The 18794-nt window shown below is 35.0% G+C and overlaps 1 protein-coding gene across 1 annotated transcript in view; it reads left to right on the top strand.

Annotated features, from left to right (window-relative positions):
* PTPRD (protein tyrosine phosphatase receptor type D) overlaps positions 1-18794 on the top strand; it is a 568740-nt gene that overhangs the window by 326803 nt on the left and 223143 nt on the right. The window contains exons 4-5 of the mRNA XM_069001512.1: positions 13434-13579; positions 17652-17793. Of these exons, the coding sequence (XP_068857613.1) occupies positions 13434-13579; positions 17652-17793 (288 nt within the window). The remainder of the gene's footprint in view (positions 1-13433; positions 13580-17651; positions 17794-18794) is intronic.

Genomic DNA, 18794 nt, shown 5'->3' with positions numbered 1-18794 from the left:
TTTGGTGAGAAATTATAAGGAATTCGAAAGTTTCATTGTTCAATAGTTGTGTCAGTTTTGAAGTTGAACATAATTGTTGCTGTATAGATATGCTCTGGCTGCCTTAACCGCTAGGCAGACAGTGTAGCCTGGTCTATGTAGTTACTTTTTTGCCTGCTTGAGGAATCTGTGGCTAACGCTTAATTGTACTGCCTTGCCTTAATTAAAACTGACTAGAACATGTGTCTATGACTGTAATTACAAGATTTACTGCAGTATGGGTAGACTCAAAGGTGAGGGGTGCTTTTGACACTATTTAAAGTGTTGGGGTTTTTTTCTGGTGCTGTAAATATGCACATTAGCCTTATGCTCTCAAATGCAAAAACATTCTTTCCATTTTTAGTTTTCTTTTTTTCTCCTTTTTTGCTGTGGTAAGTCATATATTCAGCTCTGTAAGTTCTGATTTTTTTTTTACATGACTGGTAATCTGTAACCTTGCTCTGAAAGCATGATTATTTCATTGAAAAAGCAGCATAGTTTCTTAACTATAGAAGGTGAAGTATGTCTTTTTTAAATTAAGCTACCTCAAGAATTTTTATTGTATTTCTTTCTTCTGAATTTTTATTTATAACACAAAATAATTTACTAAAAAACTGGTCCTGTATACACTGTATTAATTTCTTTACTTTTGGTATTTACATATCCGGGCACATAGCTCTTTGTCTCTAGGAAGGAATAGTTGCAAACATTCTACTTCTCTTGTCCTAGTAACATGGAACAACTTCAGAGAAGCTGCTACATTCAATAAGTAAGAACCTTAAAAATAAACAGAAAACACATGGTTAGCTCATTATGTTTGTAGCTTCTGATACCAGAATGGAGTTCCTTGATCAGTAGAGACTCCTGCATTGGGAAGACTGAGAACTATACTTTTCACTCTACCCAGCAGATGATATTCCTGTATACCCATGCACAACTAATTACATAATCACAACAAAAGGCCTTTATATATAGTGTTGTTATGCTACAGGCTGATACAAAAGTTAAGCTTGTTTGTATCAATGTACTGTGCTGCTATCTGTTGAGGAGGGAGAAAGCACACAAAGGTTGAAGCCTTTTATTCTTAATCATTGAACATGTTGCTGGGGTTAACGCCAAACACATAAAAAATACATCTTCTACTTCAGTGGGCTGATTTTCATCTCTGTCAGTAATAATTTTGTATTAATTCTTCTCCCCACCTTCATTTTGTTTTGGTACCATATATTGTGTTTACTTTGTATTGCTATTTTTACAGTGAGAAGTTAAGAGTACTGAAACCAAAAACTTAAAAGATTTTTTTTCCTGGAATTTTTTGAAAGCTGTCTACTTTTAAAAGAGGATTTGTTTTACAAGAGCAAGCATCAAAGTCTAACTTCTCAATTTTTATTGCTAGCTCTAATTAGAATTTTTTCCAGCTGTGTGTGCCAGCTTACGACACAGTACTATGCCAAATTATTGGACAACCAGAAGCTGCTTTTCTAAAGGCATTCAGTGAAGGAACAATACATGTAGTAATTGATTCTTGTGATTTATGAACAATACAGTAATTCATTCAAGAGGTTTTACTATTATTTTATGAGAGGCCTTGCATGTGAAAGAACATAAAAGATTAAATTACAACTTTCCAGACAGCCCCTGGGAGCAAGCAACTTTTATACACACTAAAATCAAAGCTTTCAAACACTCTTAATTTTTTACTAAAGGTACGTGACTGACTGGCAGTATAGTAATATGTAAAGATCTTATTTTTACTTAAATTTTTACTTCAGTAGACCTAAGATTCATCTTGGTTTAGGTTATACCTCTGCCCTGTTTGACCACTAATTTCTGCTTTTTTTTTGCTTTTTATCATTTCTTTTTCATGAAATGAGCTGGTTTTTAGCTTTTTTCATATTCCTGTCTGTCCATTTTGTATTTATTGGATATTTCAGGGCAGCAGTTTTGATTTCTGTCTGGTGACCTGCCGTATCCATTGCATCCCTAGCTTCAGTAATCTAACCTCATATGAATTTGTGTTAGTAGTTTCAATTTTGTTGTGAAAAATTTATTTCTGGTTATATTTTTATATTCAGAAGGAAAAAATCAGAGAAAAAATAAGTTTTGTAAAAATGCAGATTTTATTCTACCTTTTATATTCTTTCTATAAGCAGATTGTGGCTTTGATGATGGAGTGCAGTGGCTGATCACTTGGTATTTTCTACGTTTTGAATAGGCCATTGAGATTCAGACATACAGAAATACGAATCCATTGACAGCAAACCAAGGTTCTCAATTGTCTTCACAAATGAACAATCTGCCATTTTCAAGTATACATTCAATGGGTTGCTGAAGCTTGATGCAGAAAATACAATTGCCTTAAATCTCTTATTTCTGAACATGCATATTAGATCTAAACATATCTATACATATTTACTGTTACCTAGATGAGTATTTTAAGTAACTGCCATAATTAACATGGTTTCTTAATTAAAGCATTCAATTCTATTATTTAATGGATACACACAATATTAATTATATACCACTGATTTAAATTATGATGCAGGATGATGCATTTTGCAGAAATAATTTATTATCATTTATAGAAGAAAACCAATTAGTGTCAAAACTAGCAGTTCTTACTCAGTACACTTGTGCAGTGTGAGCTCATGATTTTAGAGAAAAGAGTGTTAATTAAACGAACATTTTGCAATACTGATATGCAGAGGACTGCAGTTTTCAAAGACTAACAAGTTTTTCCAAGAGCTACATATTTCCACTGACACTTCAAATTTAGATTTGAATGTGGTTTGTTTGTTCATTTTTGTTTTCTTTGCCCTGATAGAAGTGTCACCCATGTAGTTAAGTAGACAGGACTTAAACTGAAACATTTCATTCAATGCGTGAGCACAAATCCTTACTCAGATTTTGTAAATACAGTGGTGGTAACGACTGTAATACTCCTGCCTATGTTTTGTGACATAATCTAAGTAGCATAATCCTGGAAGTAAGTAAATTGAGACATGGTGGTTAAGTAATTTGCCTGAAGCCAAACAGCAAGCAATTAACAGAGATGGGATTAGAATTACAAAGATTTGGCTGTCAGCCCTCTATTCTGTCCAAGAGCCAGCTGCCACTTCCAGTGCTTTTGGCTTCCAGTTCTGTCTCTTGAGACTAAACTTTGAATTTCTTTTCTTCATACTGCTTAGATATGAACTTTAAAGGAAAGTATGAATAGGACTTACTATTCTTTTTTATTTTTATAGTAGTTGTAAAGAAGTATCTGCCTTTGCAAGAAAAACGAAGAATGAAATCATTCTTGGTAGTCACATTTTAATAATTTCTACTTTTCATTTAAAGATGGGCATGAATCATGCTTTCTAATTATGATAGAGATTTCAGAGTGAAAATCTCTATGACAGGACAAATGTAATTTTTTTCTTTATTTATTTTAAGAAAAAGGGCTTTATTGTGTCCTCCAAAGTCTTATGTCCTTCTTTTAATAGCCCTTGACTGAATATCAGCTGTATGTAGTGTTATGATTTCTTGGTATCTCTTTTAAAATGAAGAATAAATATACGTTAAAGATGGAAGAATGGAAGATATAATTAGTGAGAGATAGATGAGATAGGTCTATGCTAGGCACAGCACTGTGGGTTGGTATTATCTACTTAGATATATGTTTAACCACTAAAAATTACATTAAAAATCACTGAAGTAACCAGTGACTGAAGTGAATAACTGTTACAGCGGGGATTACTGTAACACGCATATATCAAACCAGGAGTCCCGTGGAAAAAGAAATATATATGGACAGATTCTTGATAGATGTTTCAGAGATGTTTATTTCCCCAGCCGCATGGCCGGGCTCTGCCCAGGAACTCCTCAACCATGGGACCGACCGTCCCTGCCCGCGCCGGGGAACACAAACCAACCAATGGGGAACGAGGCTGACCAGGGGCAGGGAAACCCCGTGCCTCCCCTCAGGGCTACATGGCAGGGGAGGGACCCCAACAAATAGCCATGCAAGATTCTTGCAAAGCAAGTGTAATGCTATACAAGATATCGAATAATTGTATTTTCAGTGATATTAGGTAATAGGTGGTAGAATAAATTTCCTTGTATGAAGTGATACTACGTATCAGAATTAAAACAGAAGTGAACTTCTAGTAATCAGAGGTTTACCTTTACATGGTGATATGTTTCTTCTGATTATGTTTCTGCTTTTTAATCAAATCCATGATCCAGCAACACCTCTGTTGTGCATATCTTTGTATGAGGTTTTAGTTCTCGTATTCTTACATGCTTTATAATCTGCTTTATATTTATGCTGGCATAATTTTGCTAGAGACAATCTAGAACAATGCAGCTCCTGTAGAAGTTTGTGGAGCAGATGAATCTTGAGTACCTTACAAGTAGTATTTCTTGCATTTTTGCAGTGCATTGTCCTTAGTGACAACAAAACGTGGCTGGTATTTATGGCAGGACCTATACACGGTCGGACACTGAAAATATAGTATCAAAAATAATGCCTGTGTAAATACATTCTGATCAGCGCTTTTATGTCTTCCTAGCTGTATCCCAGAGCAGACTGCTTGTACTGTGTTAACCATACTGATGTATCGTAAGTGACTTGTAGGCAAGTAACTGGGACAACCCACTGGGGCCTTTAGTCACTGAATCTTTTCTAATATCTGTAAACAGTTTTCTGACCTAGTTTATGAATGTCTGCTTATGCATCAGCCGTGCATCATCCTATGGGCCATGCTAACCTGTCTTACAGTACATCTGAAGGTGGGCTGCATTGCACAGCTTACAGAGCATTGCTGGTTAGAGGAGTATGTATTCTGTCTACTTGGTTAGCCATTTAATTTAGGTTTCATGGAATTGATTCTTGTAGGTAAATGGTAAATGTTGGCTTATAACTAATAGAGGGAGGTGTTGATCTAGTTTTGGGACAAAGCAAGCCTAACTTAGTAAAAAGGGAAGAGACTTACGAGTCTCTGTCGGGTAACAAGTCTCTACTAATTAGGTTTTAAAATTATTATTATTTTATAGCAGCTTTAATGATACTGTCTTTTTTAAACAAGTTTAGCTCCATAAATTATGCTTATGTCAAGTCATGTCATTTCCTAATGCTGTTCTGCAAGTAGAAAGTCATCTTCAACTCCTTAATGCCCCATATTGCATATGTTCATATGGGCTGTGAGATTTGATTAGCACAAGCATACTTCTGCTTGGAGTTATGAGAATTTGCTTATGTGGATGCCTTGTCAAGCATTAACACTGAATCATATTAGTATGTAGAGTCAGTATTATTACTAGATAGTTGATTTTGCTTTCACAGTCAGTAATCATCAGTTTGTCCTGTGTATAAATGGCAAGGTATGCGTTTTGTTGTTTTTAGATAAATAAAATATGAGTGGAAATTTCACTTAGTTGTTACAGTGCCCCAGTTTTATGCTTCCTCATTTTGGTACGTGTGTTTAGGGTTTTAGTAAGACTGAAACACTTCTAAATGTCATCCTCCTGGTCATAACCCAGATAGTCTGAGTCCCTAATTGAAACCTGTAGTGTCTCATCATTCCTACCCTTCTCTTAGAGCAAAACTCTTCTGGAAAGAGATCAGCTTGCCTGGCATTTTAAAATCCAGTGCTTCTTCTTTGCACATCGAAAAGGAGTGTCAGTTCTCAGTTACCAAATAATTCATATGCCGTCCGCAGACATCAAAATTGGAAAATGAAGCAGTAGAGAGCTTTGAAGCGGAATTTCCTTTCGTTAAATTAGTGAATATGACAAGGTTATGTAATATTCCTGGGGGATAAAGTGGTGCACGTCACTAACCTTTTAGATTCAAGAGGCATCATGCTTTTTATTTGTGGCTGAAAGAAGGCTTAGTACTGGATTAACTGTCAAGGTCGTCTTTCTAACTCAGGTAAATTAAGCCCCACCTAGCTTTTACATATACTTTTGTGATAAATTCTATGTATATACACAAGCTTATACCTATTTGTTTTGTATTGTGCATTTGAACATGTGCTGGTTTATGACTTAAATATATGCAGTTGGGTTAATATAATGGATAGTGGGTCACTAGCACTGGAATTCCTATAGGCATGGGGAAAAAAAAGGGAGAATTCTTGGCCTCCTATACGTTTACTGGATAGTGAGTATTACTTGTTATATGCCTGCATCTTTCAGTGCTCAGGTTAGTCAAACACTAGAACCAAGCATCCTGATTCTCTTTTCTTGAAGTCTAATATAAACCAGAATTTTTTTGTACAAACAACTGAAGAGACCCTGGAGTAAATAAGGGCAGATTTAGAAGCAAATGTATACCACTTTCATTTTCTGTTGCAATATTTAAATGGAGGCTGAAGTTTGTATTTAAACTAATGGGTATGTTGCACTGATAGCTAAAGCTGTGCACCCAACCTGAGGAATGAAGGCAAGAGGGCATGGCGTGGGAGTTGGCCTGGCTTTGGGAGGTTTCTCCTTTAGTCTGATCATCCATGAGACTGACTCTGATGGCTCATGAGCCCTGGCTGCCTGTTAGGCTTAGCACAGTATTGCTCTGACAGGGAAGTAGTTAATGATTGGTCTGAGTTTTACACTACATGTTCTAATAGTTTGTCATGAAACCAGCTTAAATTGCTAGTAGCCTGAGACAGTTTTAATAGAAAAAGCACAGCAATAAATACTTTTTCAGCTTCTTTCTACTTCAAATATAAGTATATTGGTCTATAGTATTAGTAAAAGGCCTTTTTCAGAGGTTTTTCACACAGTTTCTTCATATTTGCAAAAGCCTTTTTTTCCTCTCAGTTATTATAATCTGAAAATGGACGTGTGTGTGTATGTGTGAATGATATTAGTTGGCAAATAAACGTCTGCTGCTGTCTGTGTTGGTTCGTATACCTCCCATGTCCCTAGGGCTCAGATAATGTCTGTCTCTAAAACAGCATACATAATCCACAGTGGAATGAGCTGGTAACAAGGTTTGCAGAGCTTAGAGGTACAAATTTAAATATGTGCTATTTTAACATTAGACCTTTTGGAAAATCTAACCCACCTGTTTGACTTGTGAGGCCTTACTTGTAAGTCTGTAATTTGATTTTGTATTTCAGGGAAGAGTGAACCTAATGGTCAGCCTACTAAACTGACACTGTGCATTGCAGGAAATTTGAAAACATAAATATAGGGTTGACTTTCCATATTTTCCTTGAGAGATCAGCAAGCGATATTTTTATTTTTTTGAGCTGTGTACTAAATCTGTAGGGTGCGTATGCTCTGGCAGATTGAAGGTTGGGAACTGGAGATGACTGCTAAATTGGAAAAGTAGCCCCAAAAGACCAACCAGAAATCTCCCTCTAAAACCAGTCCTTTGTTCTGAGTGCTTTTGCTTTTAGAAGAGTATGTGTAGCAGAAAGAAGGTGGGGCGATGAGTGTTTCAATTATATTATCAAGATTTTATGAGTACTGTAGGGGCTGAGTTTCTGAGAGGATGCTGTGATGCCTGTAAAGTGAAATAGCTTGATTTCCTTTACCCAGACTTTTGGGAAATGTGTGTTTGTACCTGGAAATAGTTTCTGTGAACAAAATGGAATAGTATTTTCAGCTGGACTTCATTGGCATGTCTGAAATGCATTTAATAGTTCAAAGATACAAAACTGATAATTTTCATTCACAGGATAATAAAACTATTCACCTGCTCAGGGTATGATGATATTTGAAGAGGGTGTTGCTGCTATCCTTGCTGAAGGATGTTAATGCAGGTGCAGTTTTAAGAGGTTCACAGTGAGAGACAGAAAAATTTCACAGCTTATGACTGACACACAAGAGCTTGTAGGAACATACTACTTGTTAACTTAAGAATTTCTTTATGCAGATGTCATGAATACAAATTATTTCTCATCCTTGTAGAAATAAAAACTAACTAGCTTTCCCACATAGAGTGAGATATGCAGATCCTCTGTAAGTGCAGGTTAGAATTAAGGTGAAACAATTACTTGTAACAATGATCAGTCTAACTGATGTCACAAATTATTACTAAGGAGTAAATTAGCAGCTAATGCTGTAAATGAAGTGTGTTTTGAAATTTCTATTAAGTACTTTTCTATTAAGTGCTTTGTGTATGTTTTTTAATATGTTAACTACCGGAGGAATTGTGAAAATAACAACAAATCATGTAATTTGTAATACATGAATACAGTATCAGACTGAGATTACATGCAATGTTTGCCTATTTGTTCATTTTTACCTGGACAGGAATCTTCACTACCTTCACCATGATTAAATATGAACCAGTATAGCCTTTTTATTTAGAGGCCTATGAGTCTGTGGAATACAGTGAATGTTGCAAAATGGGAAATGCGGTGAAAAAATGAGTTTTTTTGGTTTGGTTTGATTCGGTTTGTGGGGTTTTTTGTTTGGTTGGGGGATTTTTTTGTGGTTGTTTTTTTATTCTGTTTATTTAGATTTTTACTGTGTGTCAGAAATTTCTGTGTGTAATTTGACATGGGAAGAATTACTTCAGAATTTTTTACTCAGAGTGAGTCTGGTCACATACCCCCTGAAACTTTATGCTGCTAGACCAGTAATATAAAAGCGCTCAACGCTAAGTGAAAATTATTTTTATGATTGTATGTGTGCAGTATTCCAAAGTGCATGGGCACCTCCCAGACCACATTGCTTACTCTGCTCTCGACCTGAAAACATTTAATGGGAACAGTTGTGATTATCATCTTCCAACTTTTATTGCTACAAAATGAGTCTTTATAACTGAAAAAGTTACTGTAATTTTTAAAGAGTTTCCTCAAATACATGTAATTTATAAGTAAATGGGGCATTTGAAAGAAGGGTCTTTGCATTTTCAGTTTTTTCTGATGTGTTTATTCACCCTTGCTATGTATGCTTACAAGGGATACAATATGATACGATTTATGCCAATTCTTATTCTAAGCTAGTAATCTTTTTCATATTTTAGGCATATGATGAAGTTTAATCTTAAATTGAATTATTTTATGCTAGGAACTTCTGTACACCCCAGAGAATCTAGAAACAAATGCATTAGGCTCTGCATCCTCTATATATCTTGTCCATAGTAAGTCCACAGGGTGAACTAGCTGTAGTAGGACTGCACACATCCCCTTAGCTCTCTCATCAAAGAAGGTGAAGTCTTATCCTCGTATTCACTTTTTCATTAGAAGACTATGTCCATAAAAACGTCTCTACACAAGAATAGTTTGCAGTAGCAGCAGAAAGAAGGGGGCTGAAGTAGTAATTTCAAAAGTATTTTGTCAGACATTTTATTTGAGTGCAGAGGAAAAGTATCACATATCCTTAAAGCACAGCACAGAGCAGAACAGTAACTTTAAAATGGATAATTCTATGACATGATGAAATGTGAATTAATTAATTCCATTCAATATTTCAGAATTCTACTTAAACTTTAAGAAGACTATGTGGAGGCGCAAAAGGGAAGAAAGAACTGTCTTATGCTCGTGCCAGGATAGTCAAATGTTCCAATCAAAATGAGTTATTTTAGTGTCACATTACAAATATATTTTATGGAGCCCTAATGTGCAAAAACACTCCACTTCTATCTGAACAGTGGTAAACCACCTCTATTTCAGAAGTTCCTGTGCCTGACGATGGCTTGACTGTTCATTGAAGCCATTTCTATGGGTTTAAACTCTTCAAAACAAATAAATGCAAGCTCGGTGTCTTTAAGATGAGCTAGCAATAAATTCAGTTTTCCTTCTTATATTGAGTGTGATTTGCATTGGTTTAATAGTTATTTCTTCGGCTTCTCAAGAGTCCCAGCAAGAATTGCATACCGTGTAGCAGATGGTGGGAGCCTGCAGCTCTTGAATCACAAGGCCTGTGGTACTCTTCATAAGTCCAAGTTACGGATATCTGCTACTCTGATTTTTTTTTTTTTTTTTTTTTTTTTTTTTTTTTTTTTTTTTTTTTTTTTTTAGTTTGACAAGGTATCAAAATTCAGTATTAGTGTGACTATCTGGGTAGGCACTGGTATATAAACAAGCAAAACTTGGGTGTTCTTGCATTTAAAAGATAATATTGCAGCAATTTTGATGATGCCCTCAAGAGAATTCAAGTGCAGAAATATGAGATGCTGATTTTAAATGAATTTCACTTATTTTGTTTTAATTACACTTCTGTTATTTTAACTGCATTTATTGAAATGTTACCAAGTAAAGTTCCAAAAGTGCTGAAGACTGTGGTACCATAGTTGGTAACGTATTACATCTTTTTTTTTTTTTTTTTGACAGATTTAATTGCAGTGGAAGTTTCCCATATAGATTGTTGCTGTGCTTAATGAACTGTGCTGCGGAGAGTTTTTCTTGAACTATGCACTGCTGTTGTTAAGGGAGATCGAAAATAGTTGTCAGTTCTCAATCAAAATTGCCCTCATGTTAATAAGCACAACTGTGTGTGCACTTTAATTGGGTTTGCTATCAGAGTGCCTAGCAGCATAGGTCACAATCAATGTCAAGAAACTGACAACATTAATTGTGGAGATAATTTGTGTCAAACTTTAATTAACAACTTTTATAAAGATAAAGGCAACAAATACTACTTTTCATTTTTGCTTCTGCTGGGTTGTGATTTCACATACCTTTACACTGATAGTGGTTGCTTTATATGTAACAAGATGAACATGTTAATTGAGTAACAAAGAGGGATTGCATAATACTTACCTGTCTTCATGGCAGATAATTTTATAAATTTATTTATGTTCTAATAATAATTTATCTTCTCTGATACCATATGATACCTGAAAGAAAATTGACTTACTTCCAAGATTAGGTATTGGAGGAAAGTTATAGCAATGTTTTTTATAGGAATTACTTACTTATGTAAAAAGAAGCTTTGACCAGATACATACTTTTTTTTTTTTTTCAGCTAGGTTATGGTCTAAGTGAAAGACAAAGTTCCCTTTGATACTGGATTGTGAAGCTTTTTTACTGATGCAGATAATATTAGTCATATCATACAAGAAGGTGGTTTTTATATACAACCTTAAACCCTTGTTTTCTTGAAAAATGTCCACAAGTTGAAAATTGCATCATTATGTTCAGCTGCCCTTGTTTTCTGTCTCTGATGCTACATGGTTAATGAACAACAGCTTTACTAATTTTTGGTCCAGCAAAAATTCACATAGGACTACAAAAATACTGTTGTTCAGGTAGCTGGAGCCATGTTAAGTATTCAGCCCTAATTTCTGCAACTCCACGGTGTAGATAATAATGCTCTGCAGAGGCTAGCATGCAGGTTCTGTGAAGGAGTCATGGCAGCTCTAGTCCTTTAGTCTTTTACCAGGTTTGGGACAGTTCTACATGAAGAAATCGTTAGAAAACTGGTTGTACCTCTAACGGCAGTTAAGTTTGGTGGAAGATTTTTAATTTTATTTATTGCTGTGTGTTCTATTTGCTGCCTGTGAGCTACTGTACCTAGTTACTGTGTGCTGTTGGACTTTTTCATAAAGTGTATCTCTTTCAGTGGCTTGAGTTCTAACAGTGAATTCACAAAAAGTCAAAAAAAAAATTAGAAGAGAATGGCAGCTTGTCATTTTTCACTTCGTGGCACACGATCACAACTTGTGCACAGAATGTCAGTAGATCGGATTCAGTCTCTTTACACAGTGCTGAGTTAAAGCATACAGAGAAGGGGTTCAAAAAGAGCACTTTTGGTGAAACCCAGATGCTCTTCATCAGAATATATTTTTGTATTTTTTATGGTCCAGGCATAAACCCGGGAAAGGATTTCTAATTTCTTCACTCTAAGTGTGTTTTATTTGCTATGGTTTTGGCAATTCTTGACATCAGAGAAGTTCTTTCATAGTTTTCCCATGGCAGTAGTGATGCACTATACTGCTGAGATGTGCTCTTGCATTTGTGTTTAGGTACATTTTCACCGGGAAAATTAGCAGAGTGGGTACTTCTAGGACTGCTGAGCATTCTGAAGTGTTAAAAGCTAAGACATTATCCTGACATTCCTATTAAAGAAAAGAGCATGCAGATTTTCAGAAACATCATATTTTTTTAAAAAAATCCTTTTTTACATTAGAGGTAAGGTAAAAAATTCCCCTAATTTCATTTTGTGAAATGGCATCTTGGCATTAAAGTATTTCAGGACTTCTTCCAGTGTTGCATGCGTGCATGACTGTAGGCCGCTGTGTTTCTTACATTCAAATAAACATGCTGACAAGAAATGGTGCGTATGGAAAGACCAGTTTTGCAGAATAAGGGGTTAGACATCAGAACTAAAGAGCAGCAACATGGAAATGAAAACTAGTACAGAAGAGGTACACACACCTGTCAGAACTAAGAGAGGAAAGTGAAGAAGAGGGAAGAGGTAGGAAACATAAAGGAGCTGACTGCTGGTATTTGAAGATACGAACAAAAATTAATTGCAACAGATGCTATAAAGCAACTACTGCTCAGGATGGCTTCATAGCTAAGACCTCATTTTTCTGCCATTTATTGTCTCTAAGTTCTTACCTCGTGTAATTTAAATCAGTATCTGAAGGTGTATGGGATCTTAAGAAATTTTTTGGCTAAGAAAGAGAATGATTTAAATATTTACAGGAATTTTTCAACATTTTTGTTCTCTGTTTAGATGTAATCTTACAGATTTCAATATTTCATCTTTATAAGTTGTGTCTTGTGTTGCTCTAAGTTTGAAAATTTTGTCTCACCACAAATCAAATAATAAATTAATTTTGATTTGTTGTAACAGAAATAAAGGGAAAAAGAATAATTAATTAAAATGACATTTCATACTTCCAAAACTGTTTCTCCATTTATCTCTCCTTTCCTGTTGTTGCTGTAGTTGGATCTTATTTTAGTTCTCCTTTCTGACATAGTAGAATTCGGGAGTGAGCAGGAGCGGTACACAAAACTGTGCCCGAGGATAAATCTCTCTTCTTTTAGTCCTTTCTGCCTGGAGTCTTAATACATAGTAATTTACCTCCACCATACAAAATTACAAATTCTTTCTCCTAAATGTCACTGATTTTAATGTCTCAAAGGTGAGAATCCTGTTTTCATGACACCCTGTGATCATAGCATCAAGTAGTGAATCATGATATTGTTCCAGTTGATTGATGAGCTCAATTTGTAACAGAAGTCAAATTGGATTTTTTATTTATAATGGTGATAAAATATAATGTGTGATCTTGATATTCCAATGCCATCAGATTTTGCTTTTAATATAAATTTCACTCATAAAATCTGTAAGTACTTTCCTGACCTTTTAGGGTTTTTTTAATAATGCTTTCTTTGCAGGTGAATGATATCACTGGAAAAAACAAAGCAGTTCCTTCTTTTTAAATTTTGGAACCTTGATGTGACTTTTTTAAAATTTACTTTTACTGCTTGGATTAATTTGGTTAATTTTTTTGTTTGTTTCAGCACCACCAAAGTTTACAAGAACTCCCGTTGACCAAACAGGGGTTTCAGGAGGAGTCGCCTCATTCATCTGTCAAGCCACAGGAGATCCAAGACCTAAAATTGTCTGGAATAAAAAAGGAAAGAAAGTCAGCAATCAGAGATTTGAGGTATTAGGTCCATTGTTCTGTTCCTCTGAAAAACATTTTATTCCAACCTTGTTTTTAATCCCAGTATATGTGCTTTATTAATAGCGATTTAGCAAAATAGAATTGGCTAGCAGAGATAATTTGGTGGGAGCAGTCTCGGGAGGTTTTTAATTTTCAAAACTGGTTATGCATAGAACCATTAAAGAGAAAACTGCTGCTGCTGTTTTCTAAGCTAGCCTGGTTGAACTGAGGAGCTTTGTGGTGCCTCTGTTCAGTTTGCTGTCTCGTGAAGGGGCTGCTGGGGACATGAGTTGAGCAGTGATTGCTGTCTCTGAAAGCAAACCACCTCCTTTTGTGACAAGGTGCATCGAGCAGTCCTAGTCTTTGCTTCTGCTGCCACAATTCCTTATCCCTGTTGAGGAAAGAGACAAAAGGGGCACTGTAGTTCCTGCTGCTGAAGAGGGAAAGTAAAATTTGCTTGCTTTTGATTCTTTTCTTAACAATAAATTAGGAAAAGGCTTAGAGAAAGATGTTTCTCTCCACAACCTTCAGTTAAAGGAAACAGTGAAAATAATCTGGTCAAAGGATTCTGGTTATTTGGGGGAAATAAGAAAACAAGAATTATTCCCTCTTGTAGTGGCAGGAATAATTGATGTCAGATACAGCTTGACCTTTAATGTGAAGAAAAAACTCAGAAAATGGGGGAAAACTTCTAGAAGAGATATCAAAACTTGCACTATGAGTGTATAATTGTCTCTTAAATGTTTTCAGTGTTAAATAAGATACTTCTGTCTGCTTAAAAACAACTATTCTAAGGTTAATGATTTGTGTATAAAGTAGTTGTGACATGCATTTTATGAGCAAATGATCTAATATATAGTTATTAACAACTGACTGAATATCAAAGTTCCGTATATTAATTTGAAATAATGTTTGAGGAGATTGCTTTTCCTGGCTTTCAGGTTAGATTTTTTTTTAAAACTGTATTTCTTCTATAAATCAAATTTATTTTAATAATTTTTGTTTCAAAAAATACCTAAAGGCATTGGAATTTGTTCATTAACCATTATAATTTTTGGCTTGTGTATTTACTACAACATGAAAAATAAAACCCATGAATTTAACTGTTACCTCCTAGTGCCAAAAACTGCACTTTGCAGAGCATATGCAGAGCTGTATTGGCTAGAGGGATTAACATAGAATTTTTGTCAGAAATTCTACACAATTTATCCTCTTCTGTTCACAGAACTGTCACTCAAAGTGAATTCTAAACAGAGAAAGATTGTGCATGTATATGTTTGCTGTGTGTTATTCTGCAATGAGTCATGGTTTATTTCCTTAATATGTGGCTTTCTAGGTACCTGTGTACCTGATTTTAGGGAGAATAAGCAAAAATAAAGTAGGTTTTTTTCCATTAAAATTATTTGAAAGTAACTATCAAAAGCACCTTAAAATGTTTTAAAAATGCCTTTAGTGGATTGTTGAACAAATGGTATAGCCAAGGAAGATGGAATCTATTTCAAAGAAATAGACGACACTTGCCAAGTTTATAATTTTTATCATGTCCACTGAGCAGAGCAGTTTCAAAGTGTGCAGAGAAAATCATTATTTTAAGCAGCTTTTCTTCCTGTTCAAAGTAAGACCATTAATTCATGCCATAGAATCTCTAAATAAGATAAGAAAAGCAGTTGAAATTAGATTCAAAAAAGACATATGAAACTTTCGGAAAACAAGAAATGTCTGACATAGTCAGCTGAACGAATAAGAGAATGATTAGCTTGGTTTCTTTTCCTCTTCTTTCACAGTAATATTTTGTATATTTCTCTGAGTTACTTAATGGTAGAAGACATCAAAATGTTTTACCTGGACACCTGTCTTCATATGGTAAATACAGCTGGAAAGGACTCTAGTGGTCCATCTGATCCACATGCTTTGCCAGGGACGCTGGGGGTTACTTTTTTACTATTCAATAAACTTGGACAGTCTCCTGCAGGGTTTCATGAAACTTGTCCTGATTATTTGTTCGCCATGTGAAAGCAGAACTCTTTTGCTGGAACTTCATGTACGTATCAATTGGGGAACAAATAATTTATTTCCTCTCTCTTGACTGCTTATATATTTGAACACTATGGTCATTAAATGTTCTTGCTCACCAGCTAATTCTCACAAGTTAATGAAAATAGTAGTGAGAACTAGGTATTGCTTCTGAAATTAAAATCTACACTAAGACCTTGTGGGTCTTCTCTGTTAATCTTTCAGCTTTTATTTATATTGCAGATACAGACTCTGAACCCTTTTTTCCTCCTCTTCCTTCAAATTAATTAAAATAATAGGAATTACAGAAATATGCTTTAAATTTCTAAGAAGTCATTTTAGAGAACTTAAAAAGGAACAGAAAAGGGAAAAATAAAAGTTAAAAATTACATCATTCTACTCTGTTCAAGACTGCTTTTATTAAAAAATATCTGTCATAAAAAAATCTCATTCAGTAGATGGGGAAGAGTTAGGAATTAACTCGCTGTGATATGCAGGAAAGGGGAGAACTCATCACATGAAAAATAAATTCCTTTTATGATACATATTTTTGAGACATCAGACTTGATACTTAATCTCTGCGATATTGCCCAATCCAATCTACTGCAGTTGTTTTCATTGGCTGTCCAGAGAAATTTATTCAGCATCCGGGTTTAAACAATAGCAATTATTCTTTTTTAAGTATGTTTGTGAGTATTTGGATCTTGTGCTCACATTTTTTATCTATAAATTGTTAGTCTGACTGCTTAAAGACTGTGAAATGTTTCTCTCCCTCATAAATGTCAATTTATCAAGAATTCTAGTTATTCCTTTAATTGTGCTAACATCAGGTAGATATTTTGTGTTGTCTAGATTTGCTTAAGGCAATGGCTTTACTGAAAGAACAAGAAAAAGAATCCAGGGTTTTTATCTTATTTTCACCTCTCCCAATGCTAAGCAGAAACTGAGCAATTCCTGCAATGAAAACAGTAAGATATAGGGGATATTTATCGTCATTTCCAGCCCTGGACTTTATATCTCTCTTATTCTCAACATGTACAGAGATCTCGTAGGTTGCTTGTGTGTAAATTCGACAGAAAGAGAAAACCAGATGTGCAGATAGGCATATATGTAAATTGCTTTGTGCATATGTATATAGATTATGGGCAGATATTAATTATTTTGTAGAGAAAAACAAAATAAAAAATTGACTGTCCTTTCTTTGTAAGTGCCATTTGCCTGATGGTAATACTGATATCTCTCAGCAATTTTTTAAATTTCTTTTTTTAAAAGTAGATTAAATAGATTACTGCTATTAATTATTAAGAAAGCTTTCCCAGTACCTACAGTTGCAGTACTCACCAGTATTTTATGTGATTCTGACTGCAGGTCAAGAAGGAAATAAGATCTTTTCACTGAATTTTCTCATATAAAAGTTATTACTTCTTGTGTGAATATTGCAGGCTTAAAACTAAATCTTGCTAGTTTAGCCTTATTATTTAGTCTCTTAAATGGTCAGTTTGTTGGATAAATGGACTTATGTTCTGTGGGTTAAATACAAAGCTAAACTGAGTCCTTCTGTTTGGTTGAGGAATTGCAGACAGTTTTTAACTTCGGAGCCAAATGAGTGAGTGAGCTGCAGTCTGCGAGTAGAGGGGGAATATAGCTGGCAGCAATTAAAATGAATGTAACTGGCATTTGAAGGCAGAGTACTTTAGCTAAGAGAATGGAGAGGTATTGGTGGTGGACTTCAGAATGAGAGCATTAAGTTACAGACTTGTTTCTTACGGCCTTTGTTCACGGGGTTGTTTTGTTTTGTTTGTTTACTTGTTTTTTGTCCTGTATTTCTTGAAGCTATATTAAAGTGGCCAGTGAATACTCACTGAACAGGAATGTATGTTCCAAAGTGTTGCCTTTTAAACATTTTCCCATATCACTGGGATTTTTCATGGTATACGAATTTGAAAAGTTAACCTGTCTTCGGTGACTTGAATAACAGCAGGCCAGTGTTCATGAACAGATGAGCTGAGGGATAGGTATTTGTAACAACATCTGTGACAGCTTTTGTTTCCTTTTATAGGTAATAGAGTTTGATGATGGATCTGGATCAGTTCTCAGAATACAACCGCTGCGCACACCACGAGATGAAGCTATTTATGAGTGTGTGGCTTCCAACAGTGTTGGTGAAATAAGTGTGTCCACAAGACTCACTGTTTTACGTGGTAAGTTCTTTCTAAACATAACTAATTTACTTCATAGCACTCGAAGTACTACACTGTTGTAAAATAGAGGATTCTCTCTGGCAAAATTAAATACAATTATTTACAAAAGGACCTTACTATCATCCTGATGCTGTTCATTATAAACTTCTTTACTTAATACTTGGCTATTACATTTGTGACTTTTGACCATAAAATGGTAATGTGAGTATGTGGGGTATGACAGATCAGAGTGAAGAAAAGAAGTAAGAAATAAGTGAAACAGTAGTGCCACACACAAGAGGTTATTGTATCAATTGCTACTTAAGACAACCACTTTATGAATGCATTTGTTCACATTTTAGTGCTGCCCTGAGTAGCTTAGCTTTGTTCAATCAGCATTTACACAGAAATTTGCTCAATTAACAGTGGCCTTGAAAAGTTGCGTGAATGGTTTTTCGATGAGGTTAAGCTGCTGCAAAATTTCCCCCGCAAGATAAAAAAGGTGAAGGTTTCTTCCACATCAAATATATGTCACCTGAGCTGTATTACTTCAATAAGAAGTTTTTGAAAACAGTAAAGGAAAAATTCATTTTTTCTACTCGTTCAGGGGTGAGGATATTAATGTGCTGCCAAGTCTACTGTCTAGATAATACTCAGGGGAGAAAATACTAGTAGTCAAATGACCTGAACATTTTATTTTGTCACCTGTAAATGAATAGACACTGGATTTGGAGACACTTCATGAAATATCATACTCTTCAGTTTGCAGGGCTGGTTTTATGACTGGAGATTACTGTCTTGTATTTTGATATTACATGGCATTACAAGGTTAGCAGAATTACTAGGTGCCTGTTTATAGGAACAGAAGATGATTAAACAGCTTTACAGAATTTAGAGGAAAATTTGCGGAATGTGTAATTGCAATATGTTTTTTTCTTAATCCTCTATCCCAAACAACATAGGGTGACAAGAAGGTTTATTTTCTCCTGTTACTCCCTGAAGTTGGATTTTTACTAGAAAAA

The sequence above is a fragment of the Aphelocoma coerulescens genome (assembly GCF_041296385.1).
Source record: "Aphelocoma coerulescens isolate FSJ_1873_10779 chromosome Z unlocalized genomic scaffold, UR_Acoe_1.0 ChrZ, whole genome shotgun sequence".
In the NCBI taxonomy this organism is placed as follows: Eukaryota; Metazoa; Chordata; class Aves; order Passeriformes; family Corvidae; genus Aphelocoma; species Aphelocoma coerulescens.
This window is presented reverse-complemented; position numbering and strand designations above follow the sequence as displayed.